The following is a 19619-nucleotide window of genomic DNA, read 5'->3' as shown; positions in this document are numbered from 1 at the left end:
GTTTAGAGATTAGATTGGTAGAAGGATATAAGTTTAGGGGTTAAACTATATATTAAGAAAAACAATGAAGCGTGTATTTGAAAAAAAGAAAGACAATTAATAAGTGAAGGATAATTTTGAAATTTAAAAACTAAACAATGTCACTTTAGTAAATAAAAAAGATATTAGATGAAAAGGGGTCCAAAAATTTAGTAGCGTGGTAATTTTTTGGTTTCTTTAAATAAGTACCCTACATGGCTATATTTAATTAGATTTTTACTGTTGACCAAAAAAAAGTTGATGACATACTTTTTAAGTTTCTAAATTGCACAAATAACTTTATGATATTTGAGGATTACTGTCAACTATAAAAAAGAAAGGAAGTGGTTACAAGAATCAAAATCTCCTACAAAATCTCAAAGCATAAATATATAGCAATTAATATTCAAAAATCTTTAATAATCCTTAATTATAGCAACTGATAATTTGAATTATATGCCATAAACGGCAAAAGGGAAACCAAAAAAATAAAAAGATTAAAAAAAATGAAAACAACAAGCATTTGAGAAATAAAAAAAATCCAGCAAAACAAGAAATTCAAATGTAATTCCCATATATAATGGCAAATACATGATTCTTAAAAAACAAATAACAATTTTTTTAAAACTAGCTGTAATTATTTTTTCAACAAAAAAACGATTTGATTTTTTTTAAATAATAAAATTTTACTAATAGTTACCTAATGGTTAACTAATATGAAAATTAACAAATTTTTTATTTTATAAATGCAAGAATGACAACATTGAAAGTTCTGATATGACGGAGTATGGAAGGAAGATCTTTATGTAGACATTGGTTTTACTTTTCAGTTAACTAATAGTATACTATGAATCATTAAAAATATCAATTTGTTCTTAATAACTTAACATTAGGTTGAAAAAATAAAGTTAATATGAAATTAACATGCAGTTAACTAATAGTATGCTATTACTCATTAAATAGGCACAATTAGTTAACTATTAGTCACATATTAGTTAATTGTAATTAAAAAAAGTAATTATCAATATATATTCATATTTTATATAAAAATTCATAAAAAGCCAGTTAACTATTAATTAACCATTAAAAAACATATAGTTAACCTTAATTATTTGTACATCATTGCCAATATCCCAATTATAATAAAAAAAGACAACAGCTGCCAGACACCGCGCCTTCGTTTATCGTTCGCTTTCGTTCATCATTCGCCTATCTTCGTCCCACTCCAACGACTGCTTTCTTCGTTCAACTCAAACCGCCTTCGTTCATCGTTTTTTTCATCAGTTTGCAGAAAAAAACTGCAATATAAAAAATAACAAAGACGATTCAAAAACTTTAGAAATGCTTGCAAAATTAAAGTTTCTGTTATGAGTTAACTAATAGTGTACTAATAGTTATCTAATGGTTAACTAACATGGATACTGACAGTAATTATTTTTTAAAAATGCAGGAATGACAACATTGAAGGTTGTTGTTTATTATAAGATCAAATGAATTTTAATTAAAGACGATGCCGGATTCTGAACTCTAAAAGCAATAACATATAAGGATTTTTTAGAACAATTACCTTGACATCAACGGATTTCTTGACGTTTCTGTCGTCTCCTCCATGGCTTCATATCTGCGATTTTTGGACGTACGGCGGCAGCTTGGCAGCGGCGGGCTTGAGACAAATAGTTAGCTGAGGGCTGCAGCAAAAACGAACTCGATGGCGGTCGCGATGGCGGAGGGCTTGCGTCGGAGGCGGGCTGAGAGAGATGAAGAGATTTCTCGGTTGGAGGTGGGTTTTTTGGCAGCCCTTGTTTTCGTCATTTTCAGAAGATATTCAACCTAATTTCTAAACAAAATGGGGAATATTTTGTTAATGATAGGAGTTACAGATTGAAGGCAAGAATCTAGGAAAAATATATGAGGAAAAGGAAAGTGCATATAAGGTCCCAAAAATCTAGAGAAAATCTTAAGAAATAGGAAAGTAACGAATTGATTGTGGGTTTGCTGAATTAACAGTTAAGTATTTGTCAAATTTATAAACTTATTTGTGTAAAACATATATTGTTAAATCAAAAAAAAAAGTTTGTAACCGTAAAAAATTAAAATGAATTTAGTCACCGTAAAAATCACAATATTTTGGCCCAAAACAGTATATGGGCTAATTTTCTCTAATTTTTTTTGAAACTCAAAAATCTCATTATATTTAGTAGCGTGGTAATTATGTTATAAAAATTTATCTTAAGAAATTTCCCTATAAAAAAAATAAAAAACCAAATTTAATACAAATTTAACTATAAAATTAAAATTTATACCGATCGGGCATCACTTGTAAGTTTTTGTTTTGTTTTGTTATAGGGTAAACAGCAAAACAATCAAGTATGAATAATAAGGAGTAATATTATAAAATTTCACCAATTTTACACGTTTTTTACATTTTAATCACGTCGTTTAAAAATCATTTATATACACCAACTACCAATTTTTCTTAAATTCATACTCCGTTTAAAAATTCTGCAAAAATTACTGACGTGTCACTATTCGGTTCGTTATGGCATATTACTATCTTGTTGCCAACTCGGCATTTTTCATCGGATTTTTGTACGATTTATGAATTTGAGAAAAATTAGTAGTTCGTGCATGAAAATGACGATTTTTAAACGGCGTGATTTTTTTGTTGATAGTTTGGGAAGGATGGAGCGCTTGTGGGAGAAATCGAACCCACGACCTAGCAGTTTGCTGCTTAGTGCTTATATCATTTAAGTTATAACTCATTGGTTAACAACGTGATTAAAATGAAAAAACGTGTAAAATTGGTAAATTTTTATAACATTAATACAAACATGAACAATTTTTACAAACGAGCGACCCATTTAAGGTTAAATGATATACTGCCAAGTAGTCATCTAAAAAACTTATTAGCCACAAAATGGACCATTCAAATAAGATAAACTGAAAAATAAAATAAGAGTAATTATCACTTCAACTCCTCATCAATAAAGGATTTTTTTTACATTTCTAAATATTTAATAATTTCCTTTAAAGATAAAATTGACATTTATAAGAAAAATAGTTACTCATAGACATAATTTGTAATAATTACCTCTAAAAAAAAGAAACCACATAATAAATATATTTAAATTTTAATGGAAATATCAGAATATTACTATTATTTTAATATACAGTAGACCTTTTAATAATTAATACTTAATAAATTAATAATTTTAATAATTAATAAATTTTTAATCCAGCATGTATATTAATTAGCATTCGATCGACTATAGTATTGCTCACTAATAATAGCATAAATAAAAGCATTTTAATGGTGCAACAGATCTCATCAGTATTTGTTGTGAAACAATCCAATTAAATCAAAATAAGCAACCTAAATGCCAATTTCCATCAAACCCTCCACTGCCACTCAACTTAAACCACTCCAAAACCCTTTCTCCTCACCGTCCTCCCCTTCCTTTCTAAACCTCCGTCCCTCTAAACCCACCGCCACCGTCGCCGCCATGAGAGGCCTAATCTCCAGCAGAGCCAAACTCTTTGCCACCCAGTTGACGAAGCCTTCTCCGATGAGGGACGTACGGAGTTACAGCCTTGTGCCGATGGTGATCGAGCACTCGTCTAGAGGGGAGAGAGCGTATGATATATTCTCGAGGCTTTTGAAGGAGAGAATTGTTTGCATTAATGGGCCTATTAATGATGACACTGCTCATGTGGTGGTTGCTCAGCTTCTTTTTCTTGAATCTGAGAATCCTTCTAAGCCTATTCATATGTATCTCAATTCTCCTGGTGGCCAAGTCACTGCTGGTATGGTTTTCATTTTCTCTTATCTTTAATTATTTAGATATAGGTATCACATACACTTCCCTTAATCAATGTGTCCCGTTTTGGATATGCTTCGGTCACTTGGCGTCTCGGAAATGTTTCGGGATTGAAACTTCATTTCACATAGGAAACCTTAAAAATTACACTATTTCGCAGTCTCCATGTCCCCCTGTTTGCGTGTCCAAGTGTCCCCGTGTCCCCATGTCGAAGTGTCCCCGTGTCCAAGTGTCCCCGTGTTCCCGTGTCCCCGTGTCCGTGTCCGTGTGTCCACGCGTCCCTGTAAACCCATGTCCAAGTGTCCCCGTAACCCGATGTCCCCATGTCCAAGTGTCCCTTTGTCCCCGTCCAAGTGTCCCCGTGTTTTTGTGTCCAGGTGTCCGTGTGTCGAAGTGTCCCCATGTCCGTGTGTCCCCGTGTCGAAGTGTCCCCATGTCCCCGGGTCGAAGTGTCTCCGTGTCCGTGTCCGTGTCCGTGCTACCTAGATTGAGATGAACATTATTTGTTTGATGCTATTGCTATTTGCTCATTGTCTCTGTAAAGTATTTTACTGATTAGTGATTTGATGTTACAAAGAGGGGCGCCGACGATGCATTGTTATTTGATTATTGATCAGTCATTTGTACACTATGTGATGATCCTGTGGAACTAGTGAAGTAATTGAGACCCACGTGGAAATTTGTACATAATTCTGGTTTCAAGTTCAGTAATTATAGATGAAAATGACTGTAAACTATGTCTCATTAATTGTTCTGCGTGCATTTTAGCGAGTTTAATTCATAAATTTTGGTTTTAGATTTCATTTTCTACATTAAATAGTAGTCATGTTCAACTTAGTTTTAAAGTAATTGAGATTCAAGTTGAAAATTGTATCTTCTGTTCCCAAGGTCAGTGATTGTAGATAGAAATGACTTTAAATCATGTCCTGTTTTTTCCGGTACATGTTCAGCTAGATAAGTTACCGATTGCTCGGTGGATAATTATTTTAGCACTCAGTGTTAGAGTTTAGTAATGGTAAATAGAAAGTCAGTGCAAATGATACTTTGCTATCTGATTATGGCGCGCTTTAGCGACATAATACAATTGCCTTACGTGATTCAAAAACCTTTTGGAGGGCGGATGGAAGTCATTTAATTGTTTTTTTCTTTTTGGGTGTATGCATTAGATAGCAAAATTATTAGTAAGTATTTTTTTTGGAGGTCTTTTCAAATCTTAAGACAAACAGGAGAAGAACTTTGCCCCATCGCGACATCCCTTACTTTAAAGTGATAATGAGTATTTGAGAGCTTAAAAGGGGTTCTCTTTGTTCAAGTTCTATAATTGAGTTTTTGCACCTCATGTAGTGGTCTTGTTCAAATAGTAGAATTGTTTAAACCCAAGTGAAAATCTTAATAATTGGTTTGTTTTTCTAGTTGTGCAATCGGGGTACACAGTGCTGATAATGACCACCTGTATCCCGTACTTATTTTTCTGATGATAGTTCTTGCCATATAATACATCATTATTATGCTAGTATAATTTATTCCTTATCTGATTTCGATTAAACCTATTGTATTCTGCATCTGAAGGAGTTCTAATGGTTTTTATTTTCTTAGAATAAAATTCAGGTTATGCCCTAATAATAATGGTGAGTGTTCTGTAATTTACAGGTCTTGCCATATATGATACAATGCAGTATATAAGGTCTCCAATCAACACCATTTGTTTAGGTCAAGCTGCATCTATGGCTTCTCTCCTTTTGGCTGCAGGTGCCAAAGGTGAGAGGAAGGCGCTTCCTAATGCAACAATCATGATTCACCAGCCGTCAGGTGGGTATAGTGGGCAGGCAAAGGATATGACTATTCATACCAAGCAAATAGTTCGAATTTGGGACTCGCTGAATCAGTTATACTCAAAGCATACTGGGCAGTCAGTAGATGTGATCGAGAAGAATATGGACAGAGATCATTTCATGACTCCGGAAGAGGCCAAGGAGTTTGGGATTATTGATGAAGTAATTGATCAGAGACCAATGACTCTAGTGACTGATGCTGTTGGTGGTGAAGGCAAAGAAAAAGGCTCGAAATAGGAGTAACAGATGCGATCTCATGAGGAGGTTTTGCTGCTTATGCATTTTGCATATACTTTTCTTCGATTTATCTAATAATTATATTATGTGGATTTAGTTGATTGTCGAAATCTTTCATTTTGTTTCGATATTTAATTTGGGATATCATGCACATGCTCATTAAATCATCAATTCTTTGCTTTAGTTCTTGATGTGCATCTAATAATTTGTCATATTAACACTTCCATACAAGTTGCTTGGAGATTACAGATGAAAGTCACCACAATTATTTGTTAATAAGATTCTCTTGTTGGAGTTTTCCTATTATTATTAGGTTGTGTTTGGTTCATGGAGTTATCTTATTATTCTCGGTTGTGTTTGGTTCATCGAGTTTTCCATATTTGTTACATTTCACAAAGCAAACATGGCTTTAGTTTTGTTCTCTTTAGCTATGGCCATTCCTTCTGATGTTGTGTAATTTGATATTATCCTGCTGTTATGCTTCCTCTGGTTTCTTGAGTATGCTTATTGACCAACATTGTTATGCATCTCATTTCCTGAGTTTTATTTTTCTTTTCTATTATTCACATTATCTTTTGGACAATTACCACATATAACAAGTATTGTTTTTAGATCTTATTTCTGTTAGAAGGCTATTTTGTTGTTATATATTCTAAGAAAAAATTATCGCTCGTTCAACTGGTTAGACCCTAAACAATGTCTAAAATTTGTCTTTTTAAGGGTAATTTACTCGACCGCGTGAACTGACTATTGAACCGGAAAACGGTGGCTGAAGCAAACACTGCTTTAGAGCATCCATATCATTTTGATTCGGATGAGTTCTATTGGATCTATTAGTATGCTTACTGATTGATTGATTTTTAGTAATAATCTTGAGTGAATAACAATAAGTGATTTTGGGGTTTGATTCATATGTGCAACAAAAAGAGCTCATAGCCACAATGATATAATAATAGAAACTGGATATAAAACTAGTTACCAAACTTAATTGAATTTTCAATACTTTTAATGTCAATTTAAAAAACAAAAATCCTTTTTTTTTATCAATTTCTCAAGCCAGCTCGACATTTAGATTAGCGAATGTCATTTTATTTAACACATACAGAGAAAAATAACTGTAGAAATGTTATGCCAATTTAAGACATTTTCTGATATAACGAATCATGCCGGAAGAGAAGATTGTCGGGACAATTAATGAAGATAACATTCCTCTATGTCAAAGCCATAATACAAAGAGTGGCAGACTAAAGTGTTCTCTAGTTGTTCTTAAGAGCACAGCAATTTATAACCATACATACGTACTGTTCTTTCTTTTTTAATATAATTGTAAAACTCAAAATGATTGAAATGGAAAGAATATGTTGCTTGATGAAAAATAATAATTGTAGAACTCATTGACCGACATGGCAAGAATACGTTGCATTATGAAACTTAAATCACTAAACATATATTTTCATGAAACTTAAGAATACATTGCATTATGAAACTTAATTGCAGAACTCATTTCCGCTTTTTCCCTTTAGCATTGAGGGTTCGCAAATTTTAGCATGTGCAAAGAAGAAACCCCTAGCATACCTTAAATCCGTGAAAATATATCAAATTTTTGCCCAAAGAGAGTGATTTAGTTTGTGAAGACCCTCTTCTCAAGCAAAAAATAAGGGCGACACTACCAAGTTGCTATCACTGCTAACACCAGTTAACCACACAAGCATAATTGAAGTAAATTTTGCATTCGAGACTAAGTTAAAACAGCTCACCAGCTATTGTTTCAAACTTGATTGCTAAATTTTTTTAACTTACTGTCATAGTCTACCAACAACAACAAAGATAACAAATGAAATAAACAAAATTCTAGATATGATCCAGCTTTGACATAACACATTAACGGCAAGGAAAACATCCACAAAATGCCTGTAAATTGCATTTAGAAAAGAGAGGTACCCTTTCCCTTCTTATCTCCACCAATTTCAAAATGCTTGCATCTCTGCATGAATAATAACAATACACATTAATGAAAAAATCTGACGCGGAGGGCAAAAGCATGAAGTATAAGTAAGCAAACATTGTTGTGAAAGGCAAACCTTAATCGGATGCTGAGACACGTGCTTGCAGCCTTGACATTGAAGCCTCAGGACAATCTTCTTGGTAGTCTTGGCCTGTGATGAAAATTACGGAGTATTAGTATTGATTATTAAAGCATCAACAGAGTATTGATTATTAGAGCATAAGCGGAGTATTGATTATTAGAGCATATGCAGAGCATTGATTATTAGAACACCTCTAAAGTTTAAATTGATCAGATTGCCACTTAAACTACTATTGCATCATTTTTAACATATAATAAACAATGGTGCAAATTAGATATACCTTCTTGTGGAAAACGGGTTTTGTCTGACCTCCATAACCTGACTGCTTACGATCATAACGGCGTTTTCCTTGAGCAGCAAGACTATCCTTCCCTTTCTTGTATTGTGTAACCTTATGCAAAGTGTGCTTTTTGCACTCTTTGCTCTTACAGTACGTCTTCTTTGTCTTGGGAACATTCACCTACAACAAAGCCAGAAATAATTAAAACCAACCCAAGTCTCCATTCTTGAATAGGATAACTGCTTTAAAATCAATAATTCTCTGCCCTTACTTCAACTAGCTACAACTAACTTAAGCAAACATAGTGAAATCCAATTTGGCGAACTAAAAGAAATCACATAATCATATTACTCGACCAACACGTCAATAAAAACAAACGCTGAAATTAACTAATCGCAACGCAACGCAATGCAAAGTAGTATCTTCCTCAGTAATTAGATTAGAGTATGAATGCTACAACATATATGCTACAGCACCAGCTTTCAGTTTAGCCTAACTTCTAAATAGCAAGGATTTACAACAATAGTCTTCCGATTCCAAAAAAATTGCGAAAAATACCAAACAATTAGCAAAATAATGCCTAGAAACCAAATTTTAAATAAGCTCAAATAAGCAAAACATCAAATTTCCCTCCAGAATCGTTGGAAACAAAAAACAAGCAAAATAAGAAGACAGGAGCTTATGAACTATAAGCTGCATTCAAGCTAAGTTTCAATTAAGAGTTGAGAGAGTAGATGATTTACCATTTTGGCAGTCTGAAAAGCAAACCCTAGCGCGTGCGTTGGAGATCGGAGGCGTTCAAAATTCAATCGAGGCCAAAGATTATGATTTTATAGTGTGTGACGTTATGGGTCGGGTTAGGGCTCCATTCTTCACTTTAAGCCCCTTCTCTCTTATATTTATTTTTATTTTTGAGAAAAAGAGATTAAACTATAAACGGATAATAAATATTTATCCCACGAGTTTAGATCCGAAATGATACTATTCTCATGACGTTTTAAAAGTCAATTGATCCCTTCTGACGTTTGATCAAATTTACTATTTTCTCCTTCTGTTATTGTCTTAGTTAAATGGCTTAAATGCACAAAAAATCATCAACTTTCGCGTGTTTTTAGTATTTGACACAAACTTTTAATTTTGGCATATAAATACACGAACTATCAATTTTTTGCATATATGACCAAGTTTCCGTTTTAGGTGAAAAATGGTGTCGTTTTAGGTATAAAACGTTGCCGTTTTAGGTCAAAAACGGTGTCGTTTTATGTCAAAAATGGTGCCCGTGCTATATATGCAAAAAATTGATAGTTCGTGTATTTATACGCCAAAATTAAAAGTTCGTGTCAAATACCAAAAATACGCGAAAGTTGGTGATTTTTGGAGCAATTAAGCCTAGTTAAATTGATCAAAACGTCTAACTGTTACAAATTAAGTTGGCTTAATTGTGTAAAAAATCATAAACTTTAGCATGTTTTGCAAATTTAACATAGACTTTTAATTTTGTCAAATTAATATATTAATTTTTAATTTTTAGATTTTTCTTCAAAAAAATAGAAAAAATGTTGATATGTATACCGGAATAATAAATAGTTCCGGCGTTCACATCAGCATTTTCTCACAGAAAATTGATCGGTGCTAAAATTGCAAAAAGTAGAAAATTTGTGTATTAATTTGCTAAAATTGAAAATTTATATTAAATTTGTAAGACACGTTAAAGTTTATGTTTTTTTTACGCCATTAAGCTAATTAAGTTTTAAGTTTTAAGTTTTAAATTTGTTTTTTTAAATCCATAAAACTATTTTACAAAATTAAAAAATATTAATAAACAATAATATATTTACTATTATAAATACTAGTAATAATATGCATAGAGAATTTTAATGATTTCATAGACTTTTTTGAAAGAAAATTAAAGTTGGAAATTATATTACACTTAACTTTTTAACAATAAAATCTTTTAACCAAGTAAACTAACGGAAGGGCACCAATGAGCTTTACTTCAAATGGTATAAGCGCTGAGCAGCAAACTGCTAGTAGTATTTCACACCTAAACTCACAGGGTAAATAGTAATTATTTCTTAGTCTTAATCTCATGAACTCATATATGAAATACTACTTGTGAATGAAGCGGGGGTCGGGCTCGCCCAGCCTTATAGCAACTTCGGTCTAATTTAGTTTGAAAAAATAGAGTCATCACTTAGTTTAACTAGGAATTTTTTTTCTATTGACTAGAAAATCTCACACGTCTATGGATGAGATATCGCGCATTATGCAAAAAGATTCAAGTTTGTGAACACAACCAACTCTTGTACGTAGCTTATTAATTTTATCAATTTATAAGCCATATCCCATTTGGAATAGACCATTTCACCTAAACAAGGTAGTCTGGAAAAATAGAATACTGAAAAATGAATGACTAATATTAGAGTGTAGAAATGTAAACACGCATTACATTCATGACTCATATATGACTCAATCTAGACTAACATGGTGAACAAGAAGAAAATACTCCTAAACAAGCATATAACCCTGAGATTTCTAACATATAACAGACAAATATGAATTTTATTCCAATTATATGCATAAGGTCTAAACTGGATGTAAAAGTGAAGTTAATTTTATTAATTACCATCTTAAATACCTATATAACCACTGATTATAATTTTCATGGCATTCTTAGAATTTTTGTGTGATCGAATAGTTTGAAACTAAATTAACATGATTATTTAATTGAGTCTGTTAATAATGAATTTGGACATCATTTAAAGTAGTAAATAATATTTACATACCCAATAAACCAGTTGATAAACATACAAAGTTAGAGATATTTTTGAACTTCTTTGTAAAGTGTCTGATGGATTTCTATTGTTTGTTTGTCAAATATAATTAGATTCAAAATCTGATCAAAATATGGAAGTTTCTCCACTGGTCAACACAAGTCTACTGGTTCAAAAAGGAATTGATTGCGAGTCCACTGGTTCAAAAAGACCATTCAATTTGATCATATGCCTAAAACATGTCAATTTTCTAAACAACAAACCCCTCTTTTCTATAAATATATCGTTTCAAATAATGACTAATTTCAAACGCCACCATAACATTTTGTAATCAGTATGTTAGTCACGAACACATTTTGAGTATATGAAATCACCTTAGATGTAATAGTTTCCAGTCTATTAGCAACCGCCTTGGCTATATTTTTATATAAGATGTTGCACTGAGAAGTAGAAAAGAAACATAATTCAAAAGTTGCTAGCAAGCTGTACTCACCTTTGCACCAATATTATCCTAAAATGTTGATAGATAATAGGGTTCATCCTATTCACACCAGAAGATTTATCAGGATGCATAGCTATAATAGCATTTTTAAATTTCCATTCTTAAAAATATATCAGAGTAAAACATCATTATGACTACATACGTACGCTACACTACATCAAAATTTCTCCCTCCATCACACCCACTAGACGTAAACAAGTCAGTAAAATAACTCTGAGAAAAAACATTATTCCAAGTTTACCAATTGCCATGACCATCTTTAAGCTGATCAATGGTATTTTTATATTTTCTGGCTGAAGCATATTGAATTATTGATAGAAATATTTTGTATTGCATCTCCCATTTGTAATCAAAATAATTTAAACCACTCCTTCCCATACTCATCTTGTTGAGCAAAGAAAGTCCTCATCTCTTGCTTAGCTTCATTTAAATTAATCAAAGTTACAATGTCAGTTTGTTTTTTGTGGTCTGATTATTTTTTTACACATCCCTACTTACTTCATTACTCTTTGTCGACCCGGCTTGAACATTGCTCATTTAGTGCTGTGTTTAGATAAAACATCTCTCTTGACAATCTCGTATTATTTTGGATAATATCATAAAAAGTTCACCAATTTTACACGTTTTCTCATTTTAATCACGCTGTTTAAAAATCGTCATTTCTATACACCAACTATCAATTTTTTTCAAATCCATACACCGTTCAAAAATCCGGCAAAAATTGCGGACACACTTTATGACTTGTCATTATCCGGTTGCCAACTCATCAATTTTCATCAGATTTTTAAACGGTGCATGGATTTGAGGAAAATTAACAGTTAGTGTATGGAAATGACGATTTCCAAACGGCGTAATTAAAATAAAAAAACGTGTAAAGTTGATGAATTTTTATGAAATCAGCCCTATTATTTTTAGTAAACTCTCCCCATAGAATGTTTGAAAGAAAACATTGGCGTTAAAATTTAATAAACTTCCGAACTTTATAGTCTTTATAAATTATAGAATTTCAATGTTTAGATTGTCAATAAATGGTTTAGATATTTTACTTTTACCTCAAGTTTGATTTTCTTGAATTAATCAAAATTGAACACCTCATTTTTGTTACGTGGCATCCACATAAACATGAGAGGCATGCAATTGAAAATCACTAGAATAAATAAAGTTTAAATACAAATAAACTTTTAAAATTGAGTCATATTATCAAAATTTAGTTATAGAATTTGTTACAATAATTAAAAATAAATAAATAAACACTGTGAGAAACCTGGCTACTAACAATTTACACAAAATTCCACATAACATGAAAAAAAAAAAATCACAACAGTGATCGGTTGTTTCTTTCAAGAAACCCCTCTAAAACCACCCTCCTTTTGTACTCGTCGGAGTCAAAATTTGGTTCACCCAAACCCGGCCCATTTTTTCTCATTTCATTTGGAGCCCTTAAAACAGGAACAAAATATAGCCATGCACACGTACAAAGAATGGCACATAACCTACCCCAAAATAACATTATTATTAAGGTCACCATCACTATGGACATACCAATTACTTGGTCAAATCTATTTCCAGTTATTTCTGTCTCTTTATTCCGATCCTTTTTCCTTATGGCCGGCGAGTTTTCCGGTGAGTTTAAAGCGGTCAAAACTGAAGTAGACCGTGAAATGGTTCGGTTTGACTTTGATTTTGGGTCGGTTAAATTGAACGAGCCATTTCTTATGGCATCTAACTTCTTGCGAAAAGACAACTTGTTTGGAGAATCCGCCCCAACATCCAAAAGCTTGCCATTTTCTTTGACAACCTTTTTATCACAAACCTGAAAAGATTATTAAAAATAAAAACTTAATACTTATAACATAGTTTTCTAAAAATATAATTTTGACGTTTTTCATTTTAGTGTTTGTCGTTTCAATATTTTTGTTTTACATAGTTTTCAATATATAAACAAAGTAAATAGAGCTGGAGCTACTCATAGGCGGATCGTACGGCCGCCGTGGTCGAAATCAATCTATTTCTAAAAAAATTCCAATTTTGAATTTTGCACTAGTTGGCATAGAAATATCGTCCATCAAAATTTTCTCGCGATTAAATTTCCTAGCTATGCCAATAAAAGTAATCATGTCTTATCTGCATATGCATATAAAAAGTTGTTTGACTCTACTTTAACGAGCATATGCATCATCAAATAAGCAGTAAATGATGAGTATTGCCATATAATCTCCAGACCAACTAAAATTCAACACAAAATATGATTGATTCAGCTTTCTTCAGTAACAAGATATCAATTAATAGTATAGTTTTGGCTAATTAAATCAATACTCAAAACTTAGTTAGCATGGACACAGACATGGATACGGGGAAACGGAACATTCAAACACCGTAAAATGGTGTTATTTTAAGATTTCTTATGTTAAAAATGAAGTTTCGTGTCCGGAACATTTTCAAAATGGGACACATTAATTGAATGAAGTGTACGTGCTATCTAAAATTTATTGATTCTGAACTCAACGTCCCATACCTCTTTAGGTCCTTCAACAGCAGTCACTTCAGGAGCTGACGCCGGCGATTTAAGTGGATCAGCCGGCGGATTTTTCTGTTTAACAGAGACCTCAATATCGGAGTCCGCGGTCTTGATCTTCAACTTCTTCTTCTTCTTTAACGTTTTAAAGGACATTTTACTCGGTATTTTCTCATCAGAATCAATCGGAACAGTTTTGGTGCCGCCGCCGGCTGACTGTTTCAGCAAAGCAGTTGACCGGGAAAACCAGCTGGTGCGCTGTTTATAAGATTTTTCCGGAGAATCCGCCGGCTTCATGGAAATTCCAAAGCAACCCAAAAAGAAATTAGACGTTTTTGATTTGATTTTGAGTTTGAGTTTGGGTTTAGTTTGGTTTTGATTGTGTTGGTCCATAGTTAGAAAGAAGATAAAGAAAAGAATTAGTCGGCATGGAAAGAAATGAAGAATAATTGAAATGGTTGGCTCAATTGTTTAAATTTACAATTAATGTGTAAATAAATTGTTTATAGTCAAAGAAACAAATTTCAGATATATTAATTATTTTTTAATGTAACCAGTTTTAATTTTGATTTATAAAATTAGACAGAAGACTGTTGGGAATTGTATACTCTAAATAGTAATTTTATATTAATGTTTTTATATGGATAACTTGCAAATCTTGCACTGTACTATTTTAATAAGTTTATGATATATTTTGTTTTTTTTTTGAATTTATTAAGTTTATGATATTATTAAATGGAAAGATTTGGTTTATATGAAAATGGGAAGAATTGGAGTTCGTGGCTTAGTCGTTGCCCTTACACGTTTTTATTTATTCTACCTTTTCACCTTCTGGATTCGGCTTCTAGACAACCACCCAACTGCTACCAAATTAAGAATTACTCCATATCTAATACATCAGTTTAAACAGTTCAATTATAAGAATCAGGCAGTTTAGAGGGTGTTCACAATCAGAAATCCAATCAAACTGACAAAAAATGTCTAAAATAATTCATTATCTAAAATAATTTAATAAACAATTAAATTTTGTTTTTATATCTTTTGTTATATTATATATTTTACGTTTTTTTTGCACTAATTGTTTTTCTAAAATATGGTATTTATTGAAAAATATAAAGAAAATATTTATTAAAATTATCAATAAAAATAAACTCTCTATAATAGAAATGTATCCATTAGATTGGAAAAGAAGTATAAATAATATTATAGGGATATATAACTCAAAATTCATGGATGATGTTATATAGATTGTATCTATAAAATATTGGATAATGTTATGTTATGTTGAGAGGGAATCACGTTTAAAATGAATACATCTTCGTAGGATATGAAAATGAATTTAAAAACTGTCGTTTCAACTAAAACAATTCAATGTAAATTATTAGGCTGTGTACACCTCTTTTTGAATAGTAAAAAAAATTGATAAGAAATTAGAGCATTTAATAATAGTAATTTTTATAAAAAGTTTTTGGTCTGTTTGAAAAAATTCAAAGGCCAATTAACGTGAAGCGGCACATTTGAAGAATTAAATTATAATGATTGCAAATAATTTATTAAAATTCAAAGAAAATATGAATATGTAAATTTTATATCTGACTAATTAAAAGTTTTGTAAGTTTATGGGTCAATTTATCGAACAGAAATTAAAGGTTAATGACCCCTCCAATTATTTTGGATACTTCCACAAACTAAAACGGCACTTTTGCACTTTTTAATGGCCTATTTAATTTAACACAAAAATTAACGATTTGTTCCTCCTTTTAGAAGGAAGAACGTCCTCCTTCCACGAAAGGAAGACGGCGGCGGAGTCAAGGTCAGACGGTCGGGTCCTAAAAGTTGGGCGACGAATTCGACAGAAACGTTTTTATTTATTTATTTTTTAAATAGAAAAAACAAATTAATTTTTAGGATGTATTTAAATATTTTTAAAGATGAAGGAGTTGTTTGTATTTTTTTAATAAAAAAATATATAAAATAACTCTTATATTTAGATATTTTCAATAAATCATCTTTTTTTTTTTGAAATTTGGGGAAGTGAAATATAAAAATACAAATAAAGGTACAATTGAAATTTTTTCTAAATCAGAGTATAAATACAAAAAGAGTTAAAAGGTAGATGATTTTTAAGTAATTGGCCAAAGAAAAACTATGCCAATTAGTGTAAAATAACTTTACTAATTTTAACTGTACATATAAAATGATATGAAAGATTTTCTTCAAAATGAGTTAAAAAATTTGACAAGATTCTGGCCAAACAGAAATACATAAAGTTTCAAACCATTTGGTTAAAGTTTAAGTTCCTATTAATTTCCTTATATTTTGACTTAATATGTCTTTTAATATCTGAATTTATATTTTTGTACTCATTTAACTCCTTGACATTCAATTTAAACTATTTAATATTGGGTTAGTGTCAAAAAAAATCATGAACTTTACACGTTTTCTCATTTTAATTATGCAGTTTAAATTTTTTCATTTTCATACATGAACTACCACTTTTTCCCAAATTCATGCATGACGCTGAGGTGTCACTCATTCATTGGTATAAAATGACCTCCACCTCAGCAAATTACACCAATAGAGTCGTGACACCTCAGCACCGTGCATGAATTTGAGAAAAAATGGTAGTTCGTGCATGAAAATGAGAAAATTTAAACTAAATGATTAAAATGAAAAAACGTGTAAAGTTGGTGAATTTTTATAACATTAACCCTTTAATATTTCAACTTGCAACTTATGCTTACTTCTAAAATTGTCATTTTTTACATTTGTTCGACCTCTTTGTATCCAGCTGGGATAAACATTTGATACAAATTAAGAAAGACACATGAACATATTTTTTTTAAATTGATGTGCAATAAGATTAAACATATTTTGACTCATGGACTAGTGCACTTTTACAGTTTTACTTATATGACTTTTCATCTATATATTTAAACTTTTTTACATTTTGACTTTTAAATATTTATTCATAAGAAAAATTTAAAATATTTATATAATATATTTTTTATTATGAAAAAAATAATTCTCTACTTTACATATAATTAGTGTATTTATAATTTTTAAAATAAATTATTCTAAAAGTTTTAAAAAGTAACGTTTTTTATCCTTTTTAAAAAGAGAAGGAAAATAGATTAAAATATAAATAAATCAATGTATTATAATTAAAAATCAAAAAAAATATCAACTTAAACATCATTTTTTAAAGTTTATATAAAAAACATTTGATATATAATTATTTTTAATTTTTCATACTCTTTCATCTATCCGACCTTTCTATTTTTCAGTTTAATACATTTGATCTTTTATTTTCCGATTCTGGTGAAGTGTTGGGGCAGGTAGCAGTGCAATCAATATTTTTTCACCATATCAGTGCATTTATGCTTTACTCTCTATTTTAAAGGTTAAACACATAAAATCAAAAAATTGGAATGTCAAATAAATCAAACCAAAAAAATTATGGTCGGATAGGTGAATAGATATAAATTTAGGGGTCGGCAAAAAAAGCATTAAGCCCCTATTATTTCAATGAGATCTAGAACCATTTCATTTCTAGAAATGAGAAAAAGAAGTTGATTCGTGAATCCCATGTTTATGAAAACATTTCAGCATAATCTAAAACATCTAAATCTACAAGAACAAGGCAAAGATTTCACACAATAGATTTAATTCAATAAATAATTTGTTTATTCATTTAATGAATACATTAAATGTGTAAATTTAGGATTGTTTATTCACGCTGGCTATGCGTGACATTGCTGACTTGATCTCTAACAACTACAATTGATAAACGATTTAATTATTTGGGTCTATTCTTGATGGCTGCTGATCGCAATGGCGTTTGACAACCATACCATTTCTGTGGTTGCAAACAAAAATATGAAGCATTTATTAACTTGGGAATTAAGAAAATGGTCCAATAATCAATAACGATGGTGTATCTAAGCAGTGGCGGAACAAGGACTCGAATTCAGGAGGGTCAAATTTTTTTATGGTCGGCTATTAAAAAATAAAATGACAGTAAAATAGATAAAAGATAGACAAAAATAACATTTGTAGAACTGCTTCTATAAGAAAAAACCGCCCCTATAACTGTAGAGGCGGTTTTGTATAACCGCCCCTACATGAAAAAATGTATTAACCGTCACCACTGGATAATAATATTTCAACAAAGGTTTATAGTAGGGGTGGGCATGGACCGGTTAACCAGTCCACGAGGGTAATATGTAAACCGGTCCATAGTAGTTCGGTTTTTAAAATTAAAAACCTAAACCTAAAATTTTAAACGGTTAACCATTAAATCGGTTAACCATTTAAAACGGTTTGGTTTTTTGGTTTTGCGGTTTTTAACCATGAAACCATTAAAAAAATTAGATATAAAAAAGATAAAATTTATCGATAAAATTTTAAATATAGTCTAATAATTAAACTTTAATTTTCATTCTATTTAATTATTAAAATATAAATTTTATTTATTTCTATTTCAATTAGGTATATAAATATTTTATTAAGAAAAATAAAGTTCTTTATATATTTATATATATATATATATATATATATATATATATATATATATATATATATATATATATATATATATATATACTCCTAAAATAAAAATATATTGATAAATAAAATATTTTTTAAATATTTTTTTTGTTTAGAATTTTTATATGTGTAGATGTAAAATATATTTTATTTGAATAATTAAAAACATATGTATGTATATATATAATCTATAAAAATATATATTATTTATAAACCGGTTAACCGATTAACCGCGGTTTTTAAAATTCCAAAACCTAAACCTAAACCATTAACCATAAAAATCAAAAATTAAAACCTAAACCTAAACTCTTGGACCGGTTAACCATATTTTCCGGTTCGGTTTTACGGTTTCGGTTCGGTTTTACGGTTTGACCGGTTTTTTTGCCCACCCCTAGTTTATAGAGCATTTCAGCAATTCATAAATAATGGTCTAATTATTTTCTTCCACCTATTAGGAAATAAACCGAGCTATAATATTAAATTATATTTTTTTTATAAAACCAAAATTTGACCTAATGTAATATTTTGTATGAAATTTGAAAGATAAAATGGACATTTGTTGAATAGTATTTACAAATTATATTTTTATTTGTACAAAGTATATGAGGTGCTCTGGGTCGATCATAACTATAAAATATTACTTTTAAACTTTTTATATTCAGACTAATCTTCATTCGAGCCTATCAGACCCTTTGCGTGAGGCAAAACTCTATCTCCAAATTTCAAACAGTTGCGTATATAAATAAAATTTAAATTCGCGATCTCACTAAAATTAAAAAAGCGTTTTACCAACTCTTACACACCTTAAAAATTTTACAAACGGAATTTTTAATGTGTGGAATGACAATCATGAATAAATTAACGATTTTAATATTGAGACTCAAATATTAGAACATAAATTTTTAAAATTAAAATAATAATAAAATAATTTTTCTATCATTATCATCGACAAATTGCATATCTCAAAATACTTAATTATTTTATCATTATTCATAATATTAAATTTAT

General features: G+C 30.6%; 3 protein-coding genes across 3 annotated transcripts; 1 reads left to right on the top strand and 2 right to left on the bottom strand.

The window, feature by feature from the left end:
* Positions 1 to 3333: 3333 nt before the first annotated feature.
* Positions 3334 to 6088, top strand: LOC126683340 (ATP-dependent Clp protease proteolytic subunit 2, mitochondrial). The gene is made up of 2 exons (XM_050379200.2): positions 3334 to 3822; positions 5487 to 6088. The coding sequence occupies exons 1-2, from the start codon at positions 3396 to 3398 to the stop codon at positions 5903 to 5905; spliced, it is 846 nt and encodes a 281-aa protein (XP_050235157.1). The 5' UTR covers positions 3334 to 3395; the 3' UTR covers positions 5906 to 6088.
* A 1528-nt stretch (positions 6089 to 7616) lies between these two features.
* On the bottom strand, positions 7617 to 9148 carry LOC126683377 (60S ribosomal protein L44). The gene is made up of 4 exons (XM_050379249.2): positions 9016 to 9148; positions 8273 to 8452; positions 7987 to 8061; positions 7617 to 7889 (listed from the first exon to the last, which is right to left on the bottom strand). The coding sequence occupies exons 1-4, from the start codon at positions 9016 to 9018 to the stop codon at positions 7830 to 7832; spliced, it is 318 nt and encodes a 105-aa protein (XP_050235206.1). The 5' UTR covers positions 9019 to 9148; the 3' UTR covers positions 7617 to 7829.
* Positions 9149 to 12722: 3574 nt separating this feature from the next.
* LOC126680227 (uncharacterized protein At5g23160) lies at positions 12723 to 14546 on the bottom strand. Its single transcript, XM_050375304.2, has 2 exons — positions 14064 to 14546; positions 12723 to 13361 (listed from the first exon to the last, which is right to left on the bottom strand). The coding sequence occupies exons 1-2, from the start codon at positions 14454 to 14456 to the stop codon at positions 12864 to 12866; spliced, it is 891 nt and encodes a 296-aa protein (XP_050231261.1). The 5' UTR covers positions 14457 to 14546; the 3' UTR covers positions 12723 to 12863.
* Between the last annotated feature and the right edge of the window lie 5073 nt (positions 14547 to 19619).

This window comes from Mercurialis annua, linkage group LG5 (assembly GCF_937616625.2).
Source record: "Mercurialis annua linkage group LG5, ddMerAnnu1.2, whole genome shotgun sequence".
Taxonomy (NCBI): Eukaryota; Viridiplantae; Streptophyta; class Magnoliopsida; order Malpighiales; family Euphorbiaceae; genus Mercurialis; species Mercurialis annua.
This window is presented reverse-complemented; position numbering and strand designations above follow the sequence as displayed.